Here is a 17,644-nt window from a genome sequence, read left to right on the forward strand (position 1 = left end):
AGGAACTCAGAAGGTCAGGCAGCATCCATCAGAACTCAGGCCTCACACCACCAGGTTCAGGAACAGTTATTACCCTTCAACCATCAGGCTCTTGAACCAAAGGGGATAACATCACTTGCCTCATCACTGAAATGTTCCCACAATCTGTGGGCTCACTTTCAAAGTCTCTTCATCTCATGTTCTCAATACTTATTGCTTATTTATCTATTATTATTATTCCTTTGTTTTTGTATTTGTACAGTTTGTTTTTTACACACTGGTTAAATACCCAAGTTGATGTGGTTTTTCATTGATTCTATTATGGTTATTATTCTATTAGGGAATTATTGAGTATGCCCACAAGAAAACAAATCTCAAGGTTGAATTTTGAACTTTGGAAAGGAACAAACAATTGATGTTTTGGGCCAAGGTTCTTTATCAAGCCCTGCTCCACGTCATCATCTCACCATCATTGTCCATGCTCTCTTCTTCCTTTGTGCTTATTAAGTTTTTCCTTTAATCAATCTGTGCCTTTGCCTCCATCAATCACTACATCATAACTGCTTTCTGATTATATATTGATTCTTTCTGGATTTGTCATCAACCATCATAATCTGGTGTGGCACAGTGGTGCAGCAGTGGGTGTGGTAGAATTCTTCCACACACCAAAGACGGGCTGGAGTGTTAAATGTCTGCTGTAAATGACCCCTTGTGAGGGGATGAAAGGGGAATTGAGTGGTTTGCTTTCATACGTGGGAGCATGGCTTACAGAGAAGTCAGCAGGGAAATTGGACTGATGGAATGCTGCATATATCAGATGGGTTAAATGGCCACCCTCCATCTTGCAAGAAAGTACGAAAAAAAATTGACAATGTTAGTGGGCCTCCTTATGAAATAAGGAAAGTGACATAGTAGTGTAGTGGTTACCATAGTGCTTTACAACACTAGCTGCAAGATCAGCGTTCAATTTCTGCCACTGTCTGCAAGGTGTTTGTACATTCTCCCCGTGACCGCACAGATTTTCTCTAGATGCTCTGCTTTCTTCTGACATTGTAAAGAGATATGGGTTCAGTTAGTGAGTTTTGGGCATGTTATTCTGATGCTGGAAGCACAGCGTCACTCGTGGGCTGCCCCGGCACATCCCTGATTGTGTTGGTTGTTGACGCAAGCAACACATTTCACTGACTTCCCTTCCTTTCCAGTCCTGACCAATGGCCTCAGCCCAAAATATTGACTATTTGCTCTTTTCCACTGATGCTGCCTGGCCTGCTGAGTTGAATTGAATTGACTTAGTAAAAATCTTTACGTTATGGCTCCATCTACATGTGCAATGTGCAGTTTATTCAATATACCAAAGAAATACAGTGGTATCAGCATGAATTAATCAGTCTGATGGCCTGGTGGAAGAAGCTGTCCCGAAGCCTGTTGGTCCTGGCTTTTATGCTGCAGTAATGTTTCCCAGATGTTAGCAGCTGGAACTGTTTGTGGTTGGGGTGAATCAGGTCCCCAATGATCCTTCAGGCCCTTCTTACACACCTGTCTTTGTAAATGTCCTGAATAGTTTTTTCAATGTACATGTGACAAGTAAAGCTAATCTTTAAATTTTCTTTAATCTTTTATCTTCTATCCCTATAGTTACCCTATCAAATTTAATAAGCCTGTCCAGGATGTTTTACGTGCAATATATATTCTTTCTGAGTATTCAGAACTGCATGCAATACTTCTAATTGTGCATGAATAATTAACATTACAAACGGAGAACGAATGCTTTGCTATTATTTTCAGTGACTCCATTTCTAATGCAGAACTCTATTCTTCACCTTTTGTTCTTTTAATTTTAAAAGGATCTATTCCTTTCTCATTCTCCCTCCACTCTTAGCCCCAACATCTCCATGAATCATCTGTTTCACTATTAAACATTTTCATCTTTTAACAGCTCCTTTATTACTTCTCACTTCTCCATGCTGAACTGCATTTGCCACCTGTCTGCCTACTTTGTTAACTTCTGTTCTCCTGCCAATTTCCCCCTTTGCCAATTTTGTATCATCACAAAAGGCTGCTATCTTTGCACTTAATACAATTTATTCATGTCATTGGAATGCAAAAAAGGCTCCAGTCTCTCTAACACATATCACTACCCCTATTCTGTTTATTTCATTCCTCCACCTGACAGTACATCCATGTCTTCAGAGTATTAAAACAATATCATGGCAAAAACAGATAAGACCATAAGATATAGGAGCAGAATTAGGCTATTTGGCCCAACATCACTGATCCAATTTTCCCTCTTAGCCCGAATCTCCCGTCTTTCTGTATCCTTTAATGCCCTGACTAATCAAGAAACTATCGACCTCTGCCTTAACTATACCCAAAGTCCTGACCTCCACAGCTGCCTGTGGCAATGAATTCCACAGATTCACTACTCTAATTCCTAATCCTAAATGAATGCCATTGCCTTGTCTGTTACCTATATGACATCTTTTAAGCTCTTACTAGTTCACTGGTCTATTTTTATTCTTCAAAAATAAATCATCAAACAAGAAATGAAAACTTAAACATTAAATACAGACGAAAGTCACTTGTTACCAAAACCAAAAGGGTTAACTGTATTTGCTTAACTAGCTTAACTAGAATCGTTATATAACGGAAAAGCTGACATGTACAGATGCCTTAATCATCTGCTTTGCACTTCAGAATCTGCACTTACACAAGAGACATTGATGCTGAACATTAAAAAGCAAACCTCCTGGGAAAGCTGTTAGGCTGAAGTCTCATTACATGATTATTGAGAATTCAGAGTGACAGCTCCGAAAAGGAAATTGTGTAGCAGCTTATTTTTCAACAAGCTGATTAGTGTGTCCTCGAAGATGGTTAAAACCCAATTCTTCATTCAGGTCAGCATTAATTAAAAATAGTGTGAATGTGCCTGTTATCTTTCTAAAAGGAAGAGGAGGAGGATGAGATTCAAAGAATGAATTATAGAATCACGTATTCAGGGAGAACAGAAATACACCCATCATGGTCTGTGCTAACTAACTATAATCTCATTTATCAGCATTTGATCCTCAGCTTTTCTAAGCCTCAGGATTCAAATATCCAACTAGATCCTCCTTCAATGTTAGGAGAATGCCTGTCTCCTCCACTCCCTCAGAGAGTGTGTTCCAGATTCCAGCCACTTATGGGTGAAAAAGAATCCCCTTTAACGTTCTTCAAAAAGTTCGAAGTAAGTTTTATTATCAGAGTACATATACAGAGCCTATTTAAAAAGTATTCACCCCCCCCCCCAGAAGTTTTCAGGTTTTATTGTTTTGCAACATTGAATCACAGTGAATTTAATTTGGCTTTCTTTGACACCTATCAGCAGATCCATGTCAAAGTGAAAACAGATATCTACAAAGTGATCCAAATTAATTGCAAATATAAAACATAAAATAATTGATTGCATAAGTATTCACCCCCCCCCCCCTTAATATGTCATAACAAATCATCACTGGTGCAGTCAGTTGGTTTTAGAAGTCATTTAACTAGTTAAATGGAGATCAACATGTGCAGTCAAGGTGTTTCAATTGATTGTAGTAAAAACACACCTGTATCTGGAAGGTCCAACTGCTGGTGAGTCAGTATCCTGGCAAAAACTACACTATGAAGACAAACAAACAGTCCAAGTAACTCTGCGAAAAGGTTATTGAAAAGTAGAAGTCAGGAGATGGATACAAGAAAATTTCCAAGACACTGAATATCTTGGAGTACAGTTAAGTCAATCATCAAGAAATGGAAAGAACATGGTACAGCTGTAAATCTGCCTGGAGCAGGCCGTCCTCAAAAACTGAGTGACTGTGCAAGAAGGGGACTAGTGAGAGAGGCCACCAAGAGACCTATGACAACTCTGGATGAGTTCCAGTGGCTGAGATGGGAGAGACCGCATACAACAACTGTTGCCCAGGTGTTTCACCAGTCACAGCTTTATTGGAGAGTGGCAAAGATTGTTCAAAAAAAACTCTCATGAAATCTCGGCTAGAATTTGCCAGAGGCATGTGAGAGACTCTGAAGTCAGCTGGAAGAAGGTTCTATGGTGTGATGAAATCAAAATTGAGCTGTTTGGCTCAATCAGACTAAATGTTATGTTTGGCATAAGCCAAACACCGCACATAATCAAAAACACACCATCCCTACTGTGAAGCATGGTGACAGCTGCATCATGCTATGGGGATGCTTCACTGCAACAGGCCCTGGAAGGCTTGTGCAGGTAGAGGGTAAAATGAATGCAGCAAAATACAGAGAAATCCTGGAGGAAAGTCTGATGTAGTTCTCTTGCAGACTACAACTTGAGAGAAGACTTGTTTTCTAGAAAGACAATGACCCCAAGCATAAAGCCAACGAGACACAGGAATGGCTTAAAAACAATGAAGTTAATGTCCTGGAGTGGCCAAGACAGAGTCTAGACCTCAATCCAATTGAGAATTTGTGGCTAGACTTGAAAAAGGCTGTTCACTCATGATCCCCGTGCAATCTGACAGAGCTTGAGCAATTTTATGAAGAAAAATGGGGAAAAATTGCAGACTCCAGATGTGCAAAACTGATAGAGACCTATCCACACAGACGCAAGGCTGTAATTGCTGCCAAAGGTGCATCTACTAAACACTGACTTCAAGCAGATGAATACTTAAGTAATCAATTATTTTGTCTTTTATACTTGTAATGGATTTTGATCACGTTGTTGAGCTCTGTTTTCACTTTGACACGAGAAAGTTTTTTTGTTTTGTCAAAAAAGCCAAATTAAATCCACTGTGATTCAGTTATGTAAAACAATAAAACTAAAACTTCTGGGGTGGGGTGGAGGATACTTTTTATAGGCACTGTATATCACCACATACAACCCTGAGATTCTTTTTCCTGCTGGTATACATAGAAAATCTCTAGAATAGAGACTGTAAACAGGATCAATGAAAGATCAAGTAGAGCATAGAAGACAACAAAATGCAAATATAAATAAATAGCAATAAATAACTAGAGCATGAAATAACATGATAAAGATTTCTTAAAGTGAGATAATTTGTTGTGGGAACATCTCAATAGACGAGTGTAGTTATCCTCTTTTGTTCAAGAGCCTGATGGTAACTGTTCTTAAACTTGGTAGTGCGAGTCCTGAGGCACTTGTACCTTCTACCTAAAGAATCTTTGTTCCTCGTCCTGAACCCATCTCTGCTGTGGTGAAAGTTTCCAGAATCAGTATCAGTTTTAATATCACTGGCATATGTCATGAAATTTGTTGTTTTGCTGCGTCAGTGCATACAATTTATAAAAATACCAATTAAAATAAGAATTATTAAAAAATTAAATTACTACAAAAAAAGAGTACAGAAATACTGAGGTAGTGTTCATTTTCTGTTCAGAAATCTGATGGCAGAAGGGTAGACGCTGTTCCTAAATGTTGAATGTGTGTTCTTGCACTTCTTTACCTCTTCTCTGGTGGTATCAGTGAGAAGAGGCCGTGTCCTGGGCGATGGGTTCTTTAATGATGGACGCCACCTTTATCAGACATTGCCTTTTGAAGATGTCCTCGACGCTGTGCTCTTGATGGAGCTGGCTGAGTTTGCAGCCTTTTCCAATCCTGTGCTCCGACCCTTGCCCCTCTTTTGAAAGCCAGAACATTTATTTTTTTGTTAATAGGATCTGGACCTTGAAAAGAAAATCATGGGAAATCAATAAAAGGTTGATCATACACAAAGGAGTTGTTCCTGACAGAGTACATATCATTTCACAAGTTTTCTCCCTTCGGAGAATACAGAGAAAAAGTTCAGAAGATTTTAGAAAGTGTGGGAGTGAAAGTAGAGAAGTTAAGCAAGGAAGGAAAAGTATTAAAAAATGGCAGGTTGGATTTAAAAAAAAGTCTATAGTTTTATATAAAGTGCAAGAGGATAACCAAGGAAACAATAGGGCCAAATAGGTACCGAAAAGATGACCTGTTTTGTGGAGGTGGAAGAAAATGGAAAGGTTTAACATTGTCTGACTGTCTTCACAAAACAAAGGATGATGCTGATGTGGCAGTTTTGGAGTCAACAGCGGCATACCGGTTGCGATAAACAGTAAAAGCAGAGATAGTGAGTGATTAGCATCTTTGAAATATGTAAATCAACAGACATTGATCAAAAATTCCCCAAGGCAGTTAAAATAAGCACAAGGGGAAACTCCCCTCTCTCTTTCCCCTCACTGCCCATCACCTCCTTCTGGTTCCCCTTCTCCTTCCCTTTCTTCCATGGTCCACTGTCAGATTCCTCCTTCTTCATTCCTTTACCACTTCTACCCAGCACCTTCCTGCTTGCTTAAACCCCATCTCCCCCACCCAACTACCCAACTTCCCTCTCTGAACATTTGTTATGGTTATTATTCTATTATGCATTTATTGAGTATGCCTGCAAGAAAATGAATACCAGAGCTGTATATGATATTAAATTTACTTTGAACTTTGACCTGGTTTCACCTATCACCAGCCAGCTTGTTCTCCTTCCCCGCCCCTTGCCTTCTTCCTACTTCCTTTCCAGTAGTGATGAAGGGTCTTAGCCTGAAATGTGGACTGTTTACCAACTCCATTGGTGCTGCCTGACTTGCTGAGTTCCTCCAGCACTTTTGTGTCTGTTGCTTAAGATTTCCAGCATCTTGTGTTAACTTTGACCACTTTTCATAAATTGAATGATTACAGGGCAATTAGTTTAACGAAGAGAAGTTGGGATGGACAGTAAATACTGACCTGACAAATAATACCAGGATGTTATTAAAGAATGAACAATATAAGGTAATAGCGAGAACGCTCATGAAATTAAGAGTTAATGAATGCAGTCAGTCCTTTACACAAACTTCCCTTCCACTGACTCCATCTATGCTTACCACTTCCTTGGGAAGACATCTATCATAATCAAGGACTTCTCCCACCCTGGACATTCCCTCTTCTCCCTTCTTATAGGGCAGAATATACAAAAGCCTGAGAGCATGGACCACCAAGCTCTATGACAGCTTGTATCCTGATGTAGAGTGCAGAGGAGATTTACCAGGATGCTGCCTGGATCAGAGAGCATGTCTTCAAGGAGCAGTGCCTCAAAAAGGCAGTGTCCATCAGTAAAGACCCCCGTTACCCAGGGACATACCCACTTCTCACAGGCCACCATCAGGAAGGGAGTACAGAAGCCTTAAGAGACACACACAATGATTCAGGAACAGCTTCCTTCCCTCTGCCATTGTTTTCTGAATGAACATTGAACCTATGAACACTACCTCACTATTTTTAAAATTTCTTTTTTTTGCACTATTTAACTATTTAATATATTCATACTGAATAGTTTTTTTCTCTATTATTATGTATTGAGTTATTCTGCTGCTGCAAAGCTAACAAATTTCATGACATATGACAGTGATATTAAACCTGATTATGAGGTGAAGTTGAGTGAGCTAGGGCTTTTTTCTTTTAAGCGAAGGAAGATGAGAGGTGACATGATAGAAGTGTGTAAGATGATGAGGGGTAAATGATAGAAATAGATTTCCAGACACTTTTTACCAGGGATGAAATGGCTACTAAAAGAGGGCGTAATTTTAAGGCTCTGCTCCATCCACCAAAAGCGGAACTTCCTGGTGGTCATTTTAATTCCGATTCCCTTTTCTACACGTCGTTCCAGGTCCTCCCCTTGTGCCACTATGAGCCTACCCTCAGGGTGGAGGACCAACGCCTTATATTCTATCTGGGTAGCCTCCGACCTAATGGCATGAGTATTGATTTCCCCTTCTAGTTTAAAAAAAATCCCTCTTCCCCCCCCCCCTTCTATTCCCCACTCTGGCCTCTTACCTCCTCTCACCTATCACCTCCTCCTTCCTTTGTTCTACAGTTCATGGTCCTCTCCTATCAGATTCCTTCTTCTCCAGCCTTTTATCTTTCCAACCCACCTGACTTCACCTATCACCTTCTGGCTATTCCCCTTCCCGTCCTCCCACCTTTTTATTCTGGCATCTTACCCCTCCTTTTTGAGTCCAGAAGAAGGGTGTCGGCCTGAAATGTCGACTGTTTATTCCTTTCCACAGACGTCGTCTGACCTGCTGAGTTCCTCCAGCATTTTGCATATGTTGCTTATAATTTTAAGGCAATTGTAGAAAAATATAGGAAGGATGTCGGAGGTGGTATTTTTACACCGAGAGTGGTGGGTGTGTGGAACGTACTACTTGGGGTGGTGGTCAAGGCAGATGCATTAGGGACGGTGGTCAAGGCAGATGCATTAGGGACAGCTAAGAGACTCTTAGCTAGGCATACAGAGGAAAGAAAAAAAAATGGATTGCTATTTGGGAGGAAAGCATTAGGTAGATTTTGGAACAGGTTAAATTCTCAGCACAATATCATACCTACTGTGTGTACTGGTTTTTGTTCTGTGTGCTATATTATACAGTAGGTCTTTTAAATGGATTTCTCATACTCCGAAGCAGGTTGATCCCTCCTTTTACGTTATCTTGGCCCTTGCACTTTATTGGCATGGTCTCTTCTCATTGCTACCATCGAGGACGAAGTACAGGAGCCTGCAGATGCACACTCAATGTTTCAGGAACAGCTTCTTCCCCTTTGCCATTCATTTCTGAACGGACGATGAATCCATGTACCTCACTTTTGGTTTGCTCTCTTTTCAAATTACTTACTTAGTTTAAAATGTACATATATTTATTGTAACTATAGTTTATTCTGTTATCTATGTATTGCCATGAACTGCTGTCGCAAAACTACAAATTTCATGACATATACCAGTGATGTTAAACCTGATTCTGAGATAGAGCCTTCAAGTACAGAAATAGGCCCTTTGGCCCAACTGGTTCATGCTGACCAAGATTCCCATCTCAGCTGGTCCTCTTTGCCGTAATCCCTGCCCAATTTTAAACCTGATTCTGATTCTGTACGGCTGGCAAGGAAAGAAAAGTTTTTCCACTGTATCTCAGTACATGTTACAATAAGAAACCAATTACAGGCTTCCTTGCACAGTAAAATAATGAAGACACCCATTTATCACTCTGTACATGATTTTATTTTTTTGAATTTTGTCCGAAATTACAGCAATATATTCATAAATACCTAATTACTACATTCAACAAATAATATATTACATTACAATAAATCCAAACAATATACTTAAAACATAATTTTCACAGCATCAACACCCACCCTCCCAATCCCCACCCCCAGTTATAGTGGAGGCCTTGTCTTCCTCCTCCCTCAAGAAGTATGATAGATCAAGTGTGCACAGGCTGTAACAGAAGTGCTGAACCAATATTCACTCTAATCAGTGGCAAGTTTACAGTTACAACGATCTATAAAGGCAGATCTGCTAGTGAGTGGCAAGTGTGGTACAGGTACAAGCAATGGATCATCGTCAATGAGGTGTGATGGCTGTAAACCAGGTACAGTGGCTACAAGGTACCTGCTGTGGTTTGGCAACTTAGGAGCCCAAAGGTGAGACGGTGAGTGATTGTTCTGCAGCAAGCGACCTGTTGCTACCCAGACCCGTTCAGAGAGTGGTGTTTATCTCTTATTTAGAGATACGACACAGTGGCAGGGCCATGTGGCCCAATGAGCCCGTGCTGCTCAGTTACACCCATGTGACCAATTAACCAACCAGCCCGTACGCCTTTGGGACAAGGGAGCAAACTGAAGCAGCCAGAGGAAGCTCGCGTGGTCACAGCAGCGAGAAATGGTCACTGGCGCTGTAAAGTCACTGCCACTAGGCTACTGCGCTGCCTTTTTGGCCCATTGGGTCCATGCCAGCTTCCTCCCTCTTCGTATTTCCACCAGTCCGTGGGGCGCTCCTTGTGCCCCAGATGGCAAACTGTGTTACATACGGTGGGAATTATGGCGGTTGAGTGAAAGCTTGACGATGCAATGAAACACTTGCCCTGTCAATCCAAGTCTGAGGAGGCATATACATGGCAACGTTGGCATTTGTTTCAATACTGTTGTAGGGCACTTTGTTAAATTCCGCACTGACATTCACACTGCAGATTTTTATTTATAATGACACAGGATTTGGCCCATTGGCTCCATGCCAGCACCCAGCAGGGAAATTCCCCCTTTTATTTCCTTGTGGTCCTGCAACTTACTCTCTCTCAATGGCCCATCAATTCCCTGTTGATTCTTTTGTCTATACTTGGGGTAATCTACAGTCACCAAATGATCTACCAGCATGACTTTAGACGCTATGATTGATGTCAAGTGTGAAGTGGCAGGCAAAGCAGCTGCACTTTTAATACAAGTCACTGCTTGGTTTGGACATGGATGATTAATTAACTTCATAAGAAACACTGCATTTTCTCTTGGACTAACAACATCACATGACATTTGCCTCACATGAAAGGATTTTGGCGTGTCTGGATTACTTACAGTGACTAGGAACTGGGTGGATTTACAATAAGATTCACTCATCATCAGCTCACTCCCAGAATCAAGGCCCACTTCAGTTGAATATGGCACCCAGCTGATGTCATGAATGACATCACATCCTCAGTAAAACTTTGACAGAATGGACATCCTCAAAAGAGAACAACATAAAATATCACTCTCCCTTTAGGGCCAAATTTCTGAAAAGACAATGGAATCTTTAGTTTCCCCATTTTTTAAAAAAGATGATTACAGGTTCTCCTCACATTATGAATGGCTGATGTATGTACAAATCCGTACATCGGATGGGCTTTGAGAAGGATAACAGGATGGATTTGCCGCCTGTTGCGGGGCTGCAGGCATCGTCTCAACCTTGGAACTCGGTTCAGGGTCGCATTTCCGATTAGTAAGCTGTCCGCGTCAGGAACAGTTCACAGGAACGGAATGCTGGAGAGGACCTGCCCTTTGGTTTTCCGTGAGTGCTTTTGATACCATTTATATTGTAATGACTTTGTTGTCAGATCATTCAGCCAAACTTCAAATAAGAACCCCCATCAATAAAATATGTCAATTAGGAAAACTAATTGTTCTCCTAGAGATTCTCTCCATTGGACTGAATGATAGAAAAGACATTCACCTTTTTTTTTTGTTAAGAGGTGATAGCTCATGACCAGATGTTGAATTTCTGTTATGAGCTTCACCTTTCTGTCTGAGAACCATTTGGTTTCCATTCAATGGTGGTTTTCTGGAAAAGAAAACCATATCTGTTTGAATTCTGAAGCTGAAACAGAAAATGAGGGATATACTCAGCACTTCAGGCAGCAGCTAGAGGGAGAGGAACAGAATTAATGTTTCCGGTCATTCACAGGGGTCAGATTCAAAGCAATTTACCTTAACTGTTAACCTTGCTTCTTTCTCCACAGGTGCTGTCTGACCTACTGAGAAAATCCAACATTTCCTGTTATATAATTTCAAGATGTGGTTATCTTACAAATATCTTCTACCGAGTACATGCCTCGTTTACAGCGCCTGCAATCTGGAACTAATGAAATATCAACAGCTGGCAGATGAGGATCAATTGGGAAATGGATTTTAGGATGGAAGTAATTATAGTTGGGGAGCTCTAGTCAGGAGGGAGAAAGTCTATTGGATGAACACAAACTTTGTGTCAATCAGTGATCAAGTTGAAGAACCACTGAATAGTGATTGAGATGACCCATAACTCCAGTAGAAAACATGCTGTCAGTTTGTGGAGCCTAAACAATACAGAGTAAGTAACAGGCTGTTAATTGCACCTTTGCCACTGTTAGAGCAAAGCTATACTGTAAACTGGAAATATGTTTCCTAAACTTCTGTAATGCTTTCCCGGTCTTTGGATTATATTTCTCATTATGTTCAGCAAATTTTGTAGCAGGTTACTTGGACACACTAATGCTGATACCAACTGCCTGTACGTTGGTCTACAGAGTTTAAAGCCAAGGTAAATGGATGAGAGAGATCCGGCCTGGACACAATCCAGGGGAAATGGAGATGTAAGGCCTGCTGTAGGGCATCAGTACAGCAGCAAGGATGACTGGAAGTAAGAGATGAGTGAGAAGATGTCCATAATAACCACTGAACCAGGGAGATATTGGACTGGATTGTGTGGGACAAGGCTTGGGAAGTTTCAGAATGTGAAAAGTGGAAGTGTGTGGGTGAGCATGTATCATTGGTAAACATCTGACAAGAAGATGCATATACTAATCCTTATTGCATTTCACGTCTCTGTTGTATTTCTATTATTAAGAAACATTAATTACCTCACCAAGGCAAATTAGCATCACCTATGCTTAACAAGCTGGACAAGTGAATAGATGTCCTTTAGCAATGGTAGTGGCATGCTAAAGTCATGCATACTAGATGCTGATTGCCAAGCATCCTACAGAACCTCAGCCAAGAGGCCATTCTTCCAGGATAGCAGTTGGGGTCAGAAGGATTGCAATGTGAGACATCAATGTTTAAGCTTGCCCGGCACATTTGGAGGTGCTGAGCATCACAAACAGGAGCAGAAAGCCTGTTGAATGTTTACATTCTACTCCTGCTCCAGTGAAGAGTCAGGCATAATTTGGGTTCTGTTCAGTGTACAAGGTTTCATAATATGGTTGGTTTCCAAATAAACAACATTGGTATGTTTATCTTTACAGATGTGATAGCCACATTAATGAAGAAGAACCTGACGGTAAGGGGCTTTGGCTGTGTGCACTGAAAGTACAAGGTAGTAACATTTGCACTCTGAATGCTGCTTCTAAAAATTAATTCTATTGAAGTCAACAGAATTGCTGTTCAATGCAGATGTGTACCAAATGAACAACAGGGGAATCTTTTACCTCATGATATCTCCAATACAGAATACCAGTGGAAAGTCTGAGTGGTTTGCAGTAAAAAGCTATCACTGCAACAAGCTCTCCTGCACACGGCACGTGGAGCATGTATGGCACAAGACCCTTTCAGGAAGAACTGCAAAGTAACACTCGGGTCTGGACCACTTTGTGATTGGCAGATGTATTCCCATTTACAAATAACTTAGAACTTGGGTTCTAAACAAAAACCCTCCCATATCTGACTCTAAAATCCCAGTGGCCTGTACATTGAAAAGTATGGTTCACGCAATGGGCTGATTTAGTTGGACACATTAATACCATGAGCTTATCTGGCAATTGGTTCTGTTTTATCATGTGATTTTCCTTAATCTCCCTAATAAATTAGGATGTGGACACTTCACTAGTGTCATTCCTATGGACTTTGCAGTTGGTACAGTAAAAACTGAGGGGGGTTTTCCTCAGGATTATAAACTCTTCATCTCAGACAGCCCTTCGATGGAGGTAACTCTCTGAAGTTAAGTCTGACAAACAGCAAAAGCTAACGAGCACCCTTTTAATCAGGGCACAGTAACTGCTGCACAATTTTTTTTAAAAAGTCCAAGGAACAGAAGTACTAGAATGCCCTCAGACCTTTCATGTCTCTGTGGGTTTTAGATGTCTGGATGTCAAGGTTCAGGAAATTAACAAGAAGTTGTCCTTAGTTTACTTAAATGGCTTTTATTTTAGATTAATGTCTTCAATGATTTCCCCGTATTTAGAAAATAAAAACTTACTCCATCGCACAGCACACACCAAAATAGCTTGAGAAGCTTTCTTTGAGTTAGGAGAATGGAGGAACGATTGTTGCCTCCATACTGGCGGAGAAGACTTCCTTCTATATACTACATAACACAAAAATTCGAAAACAGGAATGGACATGCGATTGAATCAGAATGGGATTAATGTTTTAAATTTTCCCAGAGAAATGAGCCCTGGTTTTAACTGAAATAAAAGCCACACCCCAATTATCCTGCAGATCAAAAGGTACTGAAACTAATCCTGGTTGAAGAGTGCTTCTGTCTAATTATACTTAGAGAAAGGATTTGAAAAGTGAAGAGACACAAATGTTCCCACTTCCCTCCTCCTGTGTGGAACCATCTCCATTTTAAGAATGTCTGTAGGTATTTTCTAATGGGGCTGTCATAACCTCTGAATTTACGTTACGAGGAGGCAACCTGGAGATTTTTATAATAATGCCCCCAGACATCCTGCTAACTCTCACCTTGCAATAATTGTCTGGACCCAGAACCATTAAAAGGGTGTTACCATCTCTGGCGGGGTGGGGGCAGAGAATGCATATATAGAATGCACCTAGTTACAAGATGCTGCAGCAGTCCCTCAGTGCACACCCCTATCTATCACAGCCAGTGCTCCGCAGCGGGATACGAAACAAAAAAATTCGAACACAAAGGTAATTTTTCTGCAGTCAAAATGCACCATTTGGCTGGGAGAAGCAGGGGTAGATGGCCACGACAAATGCATCTTACATCAAAGACTCTTTAGACACACCAACCACAAATGTTCTGTCTACCTTTAATGAGCGTCAGAGTGGAAAATGAGGAAGGGTCTGAGTGCCCAACACAGGCGAGTGCAAATTAGATACAAAAACTTACAGTACATTAGGAGAAAATGTAAAGCAGCTGATACAGCCACAAGTCGGCACTGGTGCTTGTCTCTCTCAAGCAAGTATAAATAAGGAGGAGGAGGGGGTGATAGGCAGGGGAAGAGGTGTAGAGGCTTTGCGTCCTCTCTTAAAGAAATCTTAAACTGGTGCTACACCAAAACAGAGTGAACAGCTTACACACCAGTGAAAACCCTCTTGCTCTCTTTTTTTTGGATTTTAGTTTTAAAAAGACTTTTGATTCTTTGTCCTGACCAGCAGCAGTACGAACACTAAAAGCAAGATATTTGCCAAAAGCAGAAACATATTAAAAATGGCAAGCTTTAATACAAATAATTAAAGTAATAAAAACATACAAAATCTGTTTTTGTTTATATACAGTACAAGGCAAAGCATCTTTTTGTTTTGTGAAAAAATCCTTTTTATTTTGTTTTTATTTAATAATTAAAAAAAGTGCCCTTCAGGCTATCGTCTTTCTATACTTAACGCACACTCAGTGCTGTAACATGCATCAGTGTGATTTCATAGACTCTGTTTTAAAATGTACCTGCAGTTGCCTTAAGTGCATTTTCCTGTGGAAAAGAAGCCTCGTTATCTGAGCGAGCCTTAAACTGTCATGGTCGGATTCGGTTGCAGTGCAAGGGGGCTGAGAAGAGCCAGTAAATGAGGTGGACTTCCTTTTCACTGGGATTTGGGGATAGAAAGGATTTCCAAACCTTGCTCCATGGCAGAAAGATGAGCAGAGACTGCAGAAAGAGGGACAGGTTGGGCAAGGGGGGAATGGTGTTCAGTAAGGTGGATCCTTCAATCACGTGTGGTCAGTATCTTGTGGTGTTCTCCAACGGATTGGAAACCTCTCTGTTCCTTGTCTTCGGAGCAAGAGACATCCATGCAGAAGATTCAGCCACTTAGGTTGTTGTAGCAAGCCACTCAAAATCAAGGAAGTACAGAGATATTCACACAGTCCAGTCAAGTTGGAAGAGTTTACATCAGATGTATTAGTGTTGGCTCTGGAGGTCAGGCATAGACCACCCCCTGCAAGCTGTCCTTAATTGGAATGGGGGTAGATGAGGGACTAAATAATTATCAGAAATTCAAACCAAGGTTGGAAAAAAAGTGTTCCTTTAAGCAAATTTATGTAAAAAATAGAGAGATCCAGAAGTCTTGTTTCCTTTACAATGCAATGTTCGTCCAATAGGCGGGTTATCCTTTTACCCTTTGCTTCATGTGTGGCATGTTTCCTTAGGTCTTGCCTAGAGTATCAATTCCAATGGGAATCTTAAATACCAGGATAATAAAATAGTCTCTCTATGCCATGGCCGAGCTAACAGGGCTGTCACCTTGGATAGGACTTGAAGTAGCTTCTAGACCAGTGCATTGTAGGCAGTGCAAGGCACTTTCTTAAATGGTCCAATTCGGACTGGAGTCTCTCCCTTTCTGAGGCTAGTTTCTGCTTCTGGGCCAACAGTTCCTGCATTTCAAAGAGAATCAGTTGCACAATGTAATCAGTTATCTCCACCAATGTTCAAACAAAGTTTTCAACTATCTGTGCTACTTAAGATCATGGAGTCTTTTGTTCAGAAATTAGGAAACACTTCCACTTGGAACTGATACTAAGTCATTTGTTAATTTTAGGATGGATTTTCATAAAACAAAGATGTTACGTAGGACATGAGGAAAGGTGGACGGACACATGGAAGCCTCAGTGGTCTGCCTGGTAATTCTCATGAATGACAGAACAAGGACAAATTGATCTCCTCCTGTTCTGATATCCACATAGGACAAAAAAACAATACACGCACAGGAGCTGGCCATTCGGCCCACGATAGCTGTGCTGATCAAGAAGGGAAATTAGACTAATCCTATCTGCCACATGACTGAGGTTTAAGAGTTAGAAAAGCAAAGAATTTATGAATCTGTTACTAATCACCTATATTGTTCACGTAGTCAATTATCAGGGTCCCTGCGTGATTACGGAGTTAATAATTGGGATATCTCTAAGGCCTCAGAGAGATGTCCCATCACCACCATCATAGGGCAACAATTTTAGCAGCCATGTCCCAATATATTCTACCATTGACAGTCCCAAGCCTGCCTGCGAAAGGAGGAAGGTTGGGTTTAGGGCTAGCAACACCATCCCATTAAAAACCCAGAGCTACAGAAACAGCAAGAGAAGCTTGAGAGACCTCATCCTTGGAGAGGAGGGATCTTTGCCTAGAAGAAATACAAGATGGGCTACACCTAGGGACAACTTGAAAGACTGTCCCAGGACAGAGGACTCTGGTGAGCTGTTGTCAGTGGCCTATGCCCCAGTAGGGGTAATGGATGGACTTTAGCGAGGAAGGATGTCCCAACATATTTAGAGGTAAGGGTATATTTACGGACAATTTAAACAGGAATATTTTATTCCTGGATCATCTGATGATGGCAATGTTATGGCTCTAAGGTCAGGGCCACAATGAAGGTGTGACTCTGAGAGAGGAATTATTTGATAGGAGCCAAACCCTTCAAATGCTCAAGGATACTATGGTCAGCTGTTCTTTCTGGAAACCAACCCCTGACCAACTGCGATTAGTTGATTTTGTACCCCACAATGGTAGAGCTTGGGATGCTGGGAATTCGGGGTAATTTTCAAGTCAGCCTCCATAGAATTCCAATAAAAAAGCAGACATGTTCAATACCTCACAGCTGGCAGTGCATTCTGATTCTCAAAAACAGCCCACATGTTTAGAGAAAACCTCAACATTGATTTCAGCTGGTGAAAATAAATGTTGTTTCATAACTCAGCATAGCTGTATTTCACATTTCCATTTCCATTAGTTGAGGAATGACCAATTTAGCTGCTTGGTTAAGCCAGTGTCATTAATACGAGGAGCATGTTTCCACATTCAATCTCCCCTGAAAATTGTACTGAGGTCACAATGACATAATGGAGCCCATTTACCGCTCATTTAACTATTAAAGTAATCGACTCTACCATCTACTTGAAAGACTACCAAGTTGGCATAAGTCTGGAAGATAGCATTAAATCTTGTGTCCTAATTTTAGACCATAAGACATCGGAGCAGAATTATGCCATTTGTCTGTGGTAATGAATTCCAGAGTTTCACCATCCCCTGGCTAAAGAAATTCCTCCTCATCTCTGCTCTGCAGAGACATCCTTCTATTCTGAGGTCCTAGACTCTCCCACTATTAGAAATATCTTCTCCACATCAATTCTGTCTAGGAGTTTCAATAAGTGAGACTTCC

General features: G+C 40.9%; 1 protein-coding gene across 1 annotated transcript in view; it reads right to left on the reverse strand.

Annotated features, from left to right (window-relative positions):
• Positions 1-9,028: 9,028 nt before the first annotated feature.
• The window catches only part of gse1b (Gse1 coiled-coil protein b), a 774,862-nt gene continuing 766,246 nt past the window's right edge, over positions 9,029-17,644 (reverse strand). Inside the window, exon 17 of the mRNA XM_072279929.1 lies at positions 9,029-15,866. Coding sequence (XP_072136030.1) covers positions 15,732-15,866 — 135 coding nt within the window. The 3' untranslated portion in view covers positions 9,029-15,731. The remainder of the gene's footprint in view (positions 15,867-17,644) is intronic.

Source organism: Mobula birostris, chromosome 15 (assembly GCF_030028105.1).
Source record: "Mobula birostris isolate sMobBir1 chromosome 15, sMobBir1.hap1, whole genome shotgun sequence".
NCBI lineage: Eukaryota > Metazoa > Chordata > Chondrichthyes > Myliobatiformes > Myliobatidae > Mobula > Mobula birostris.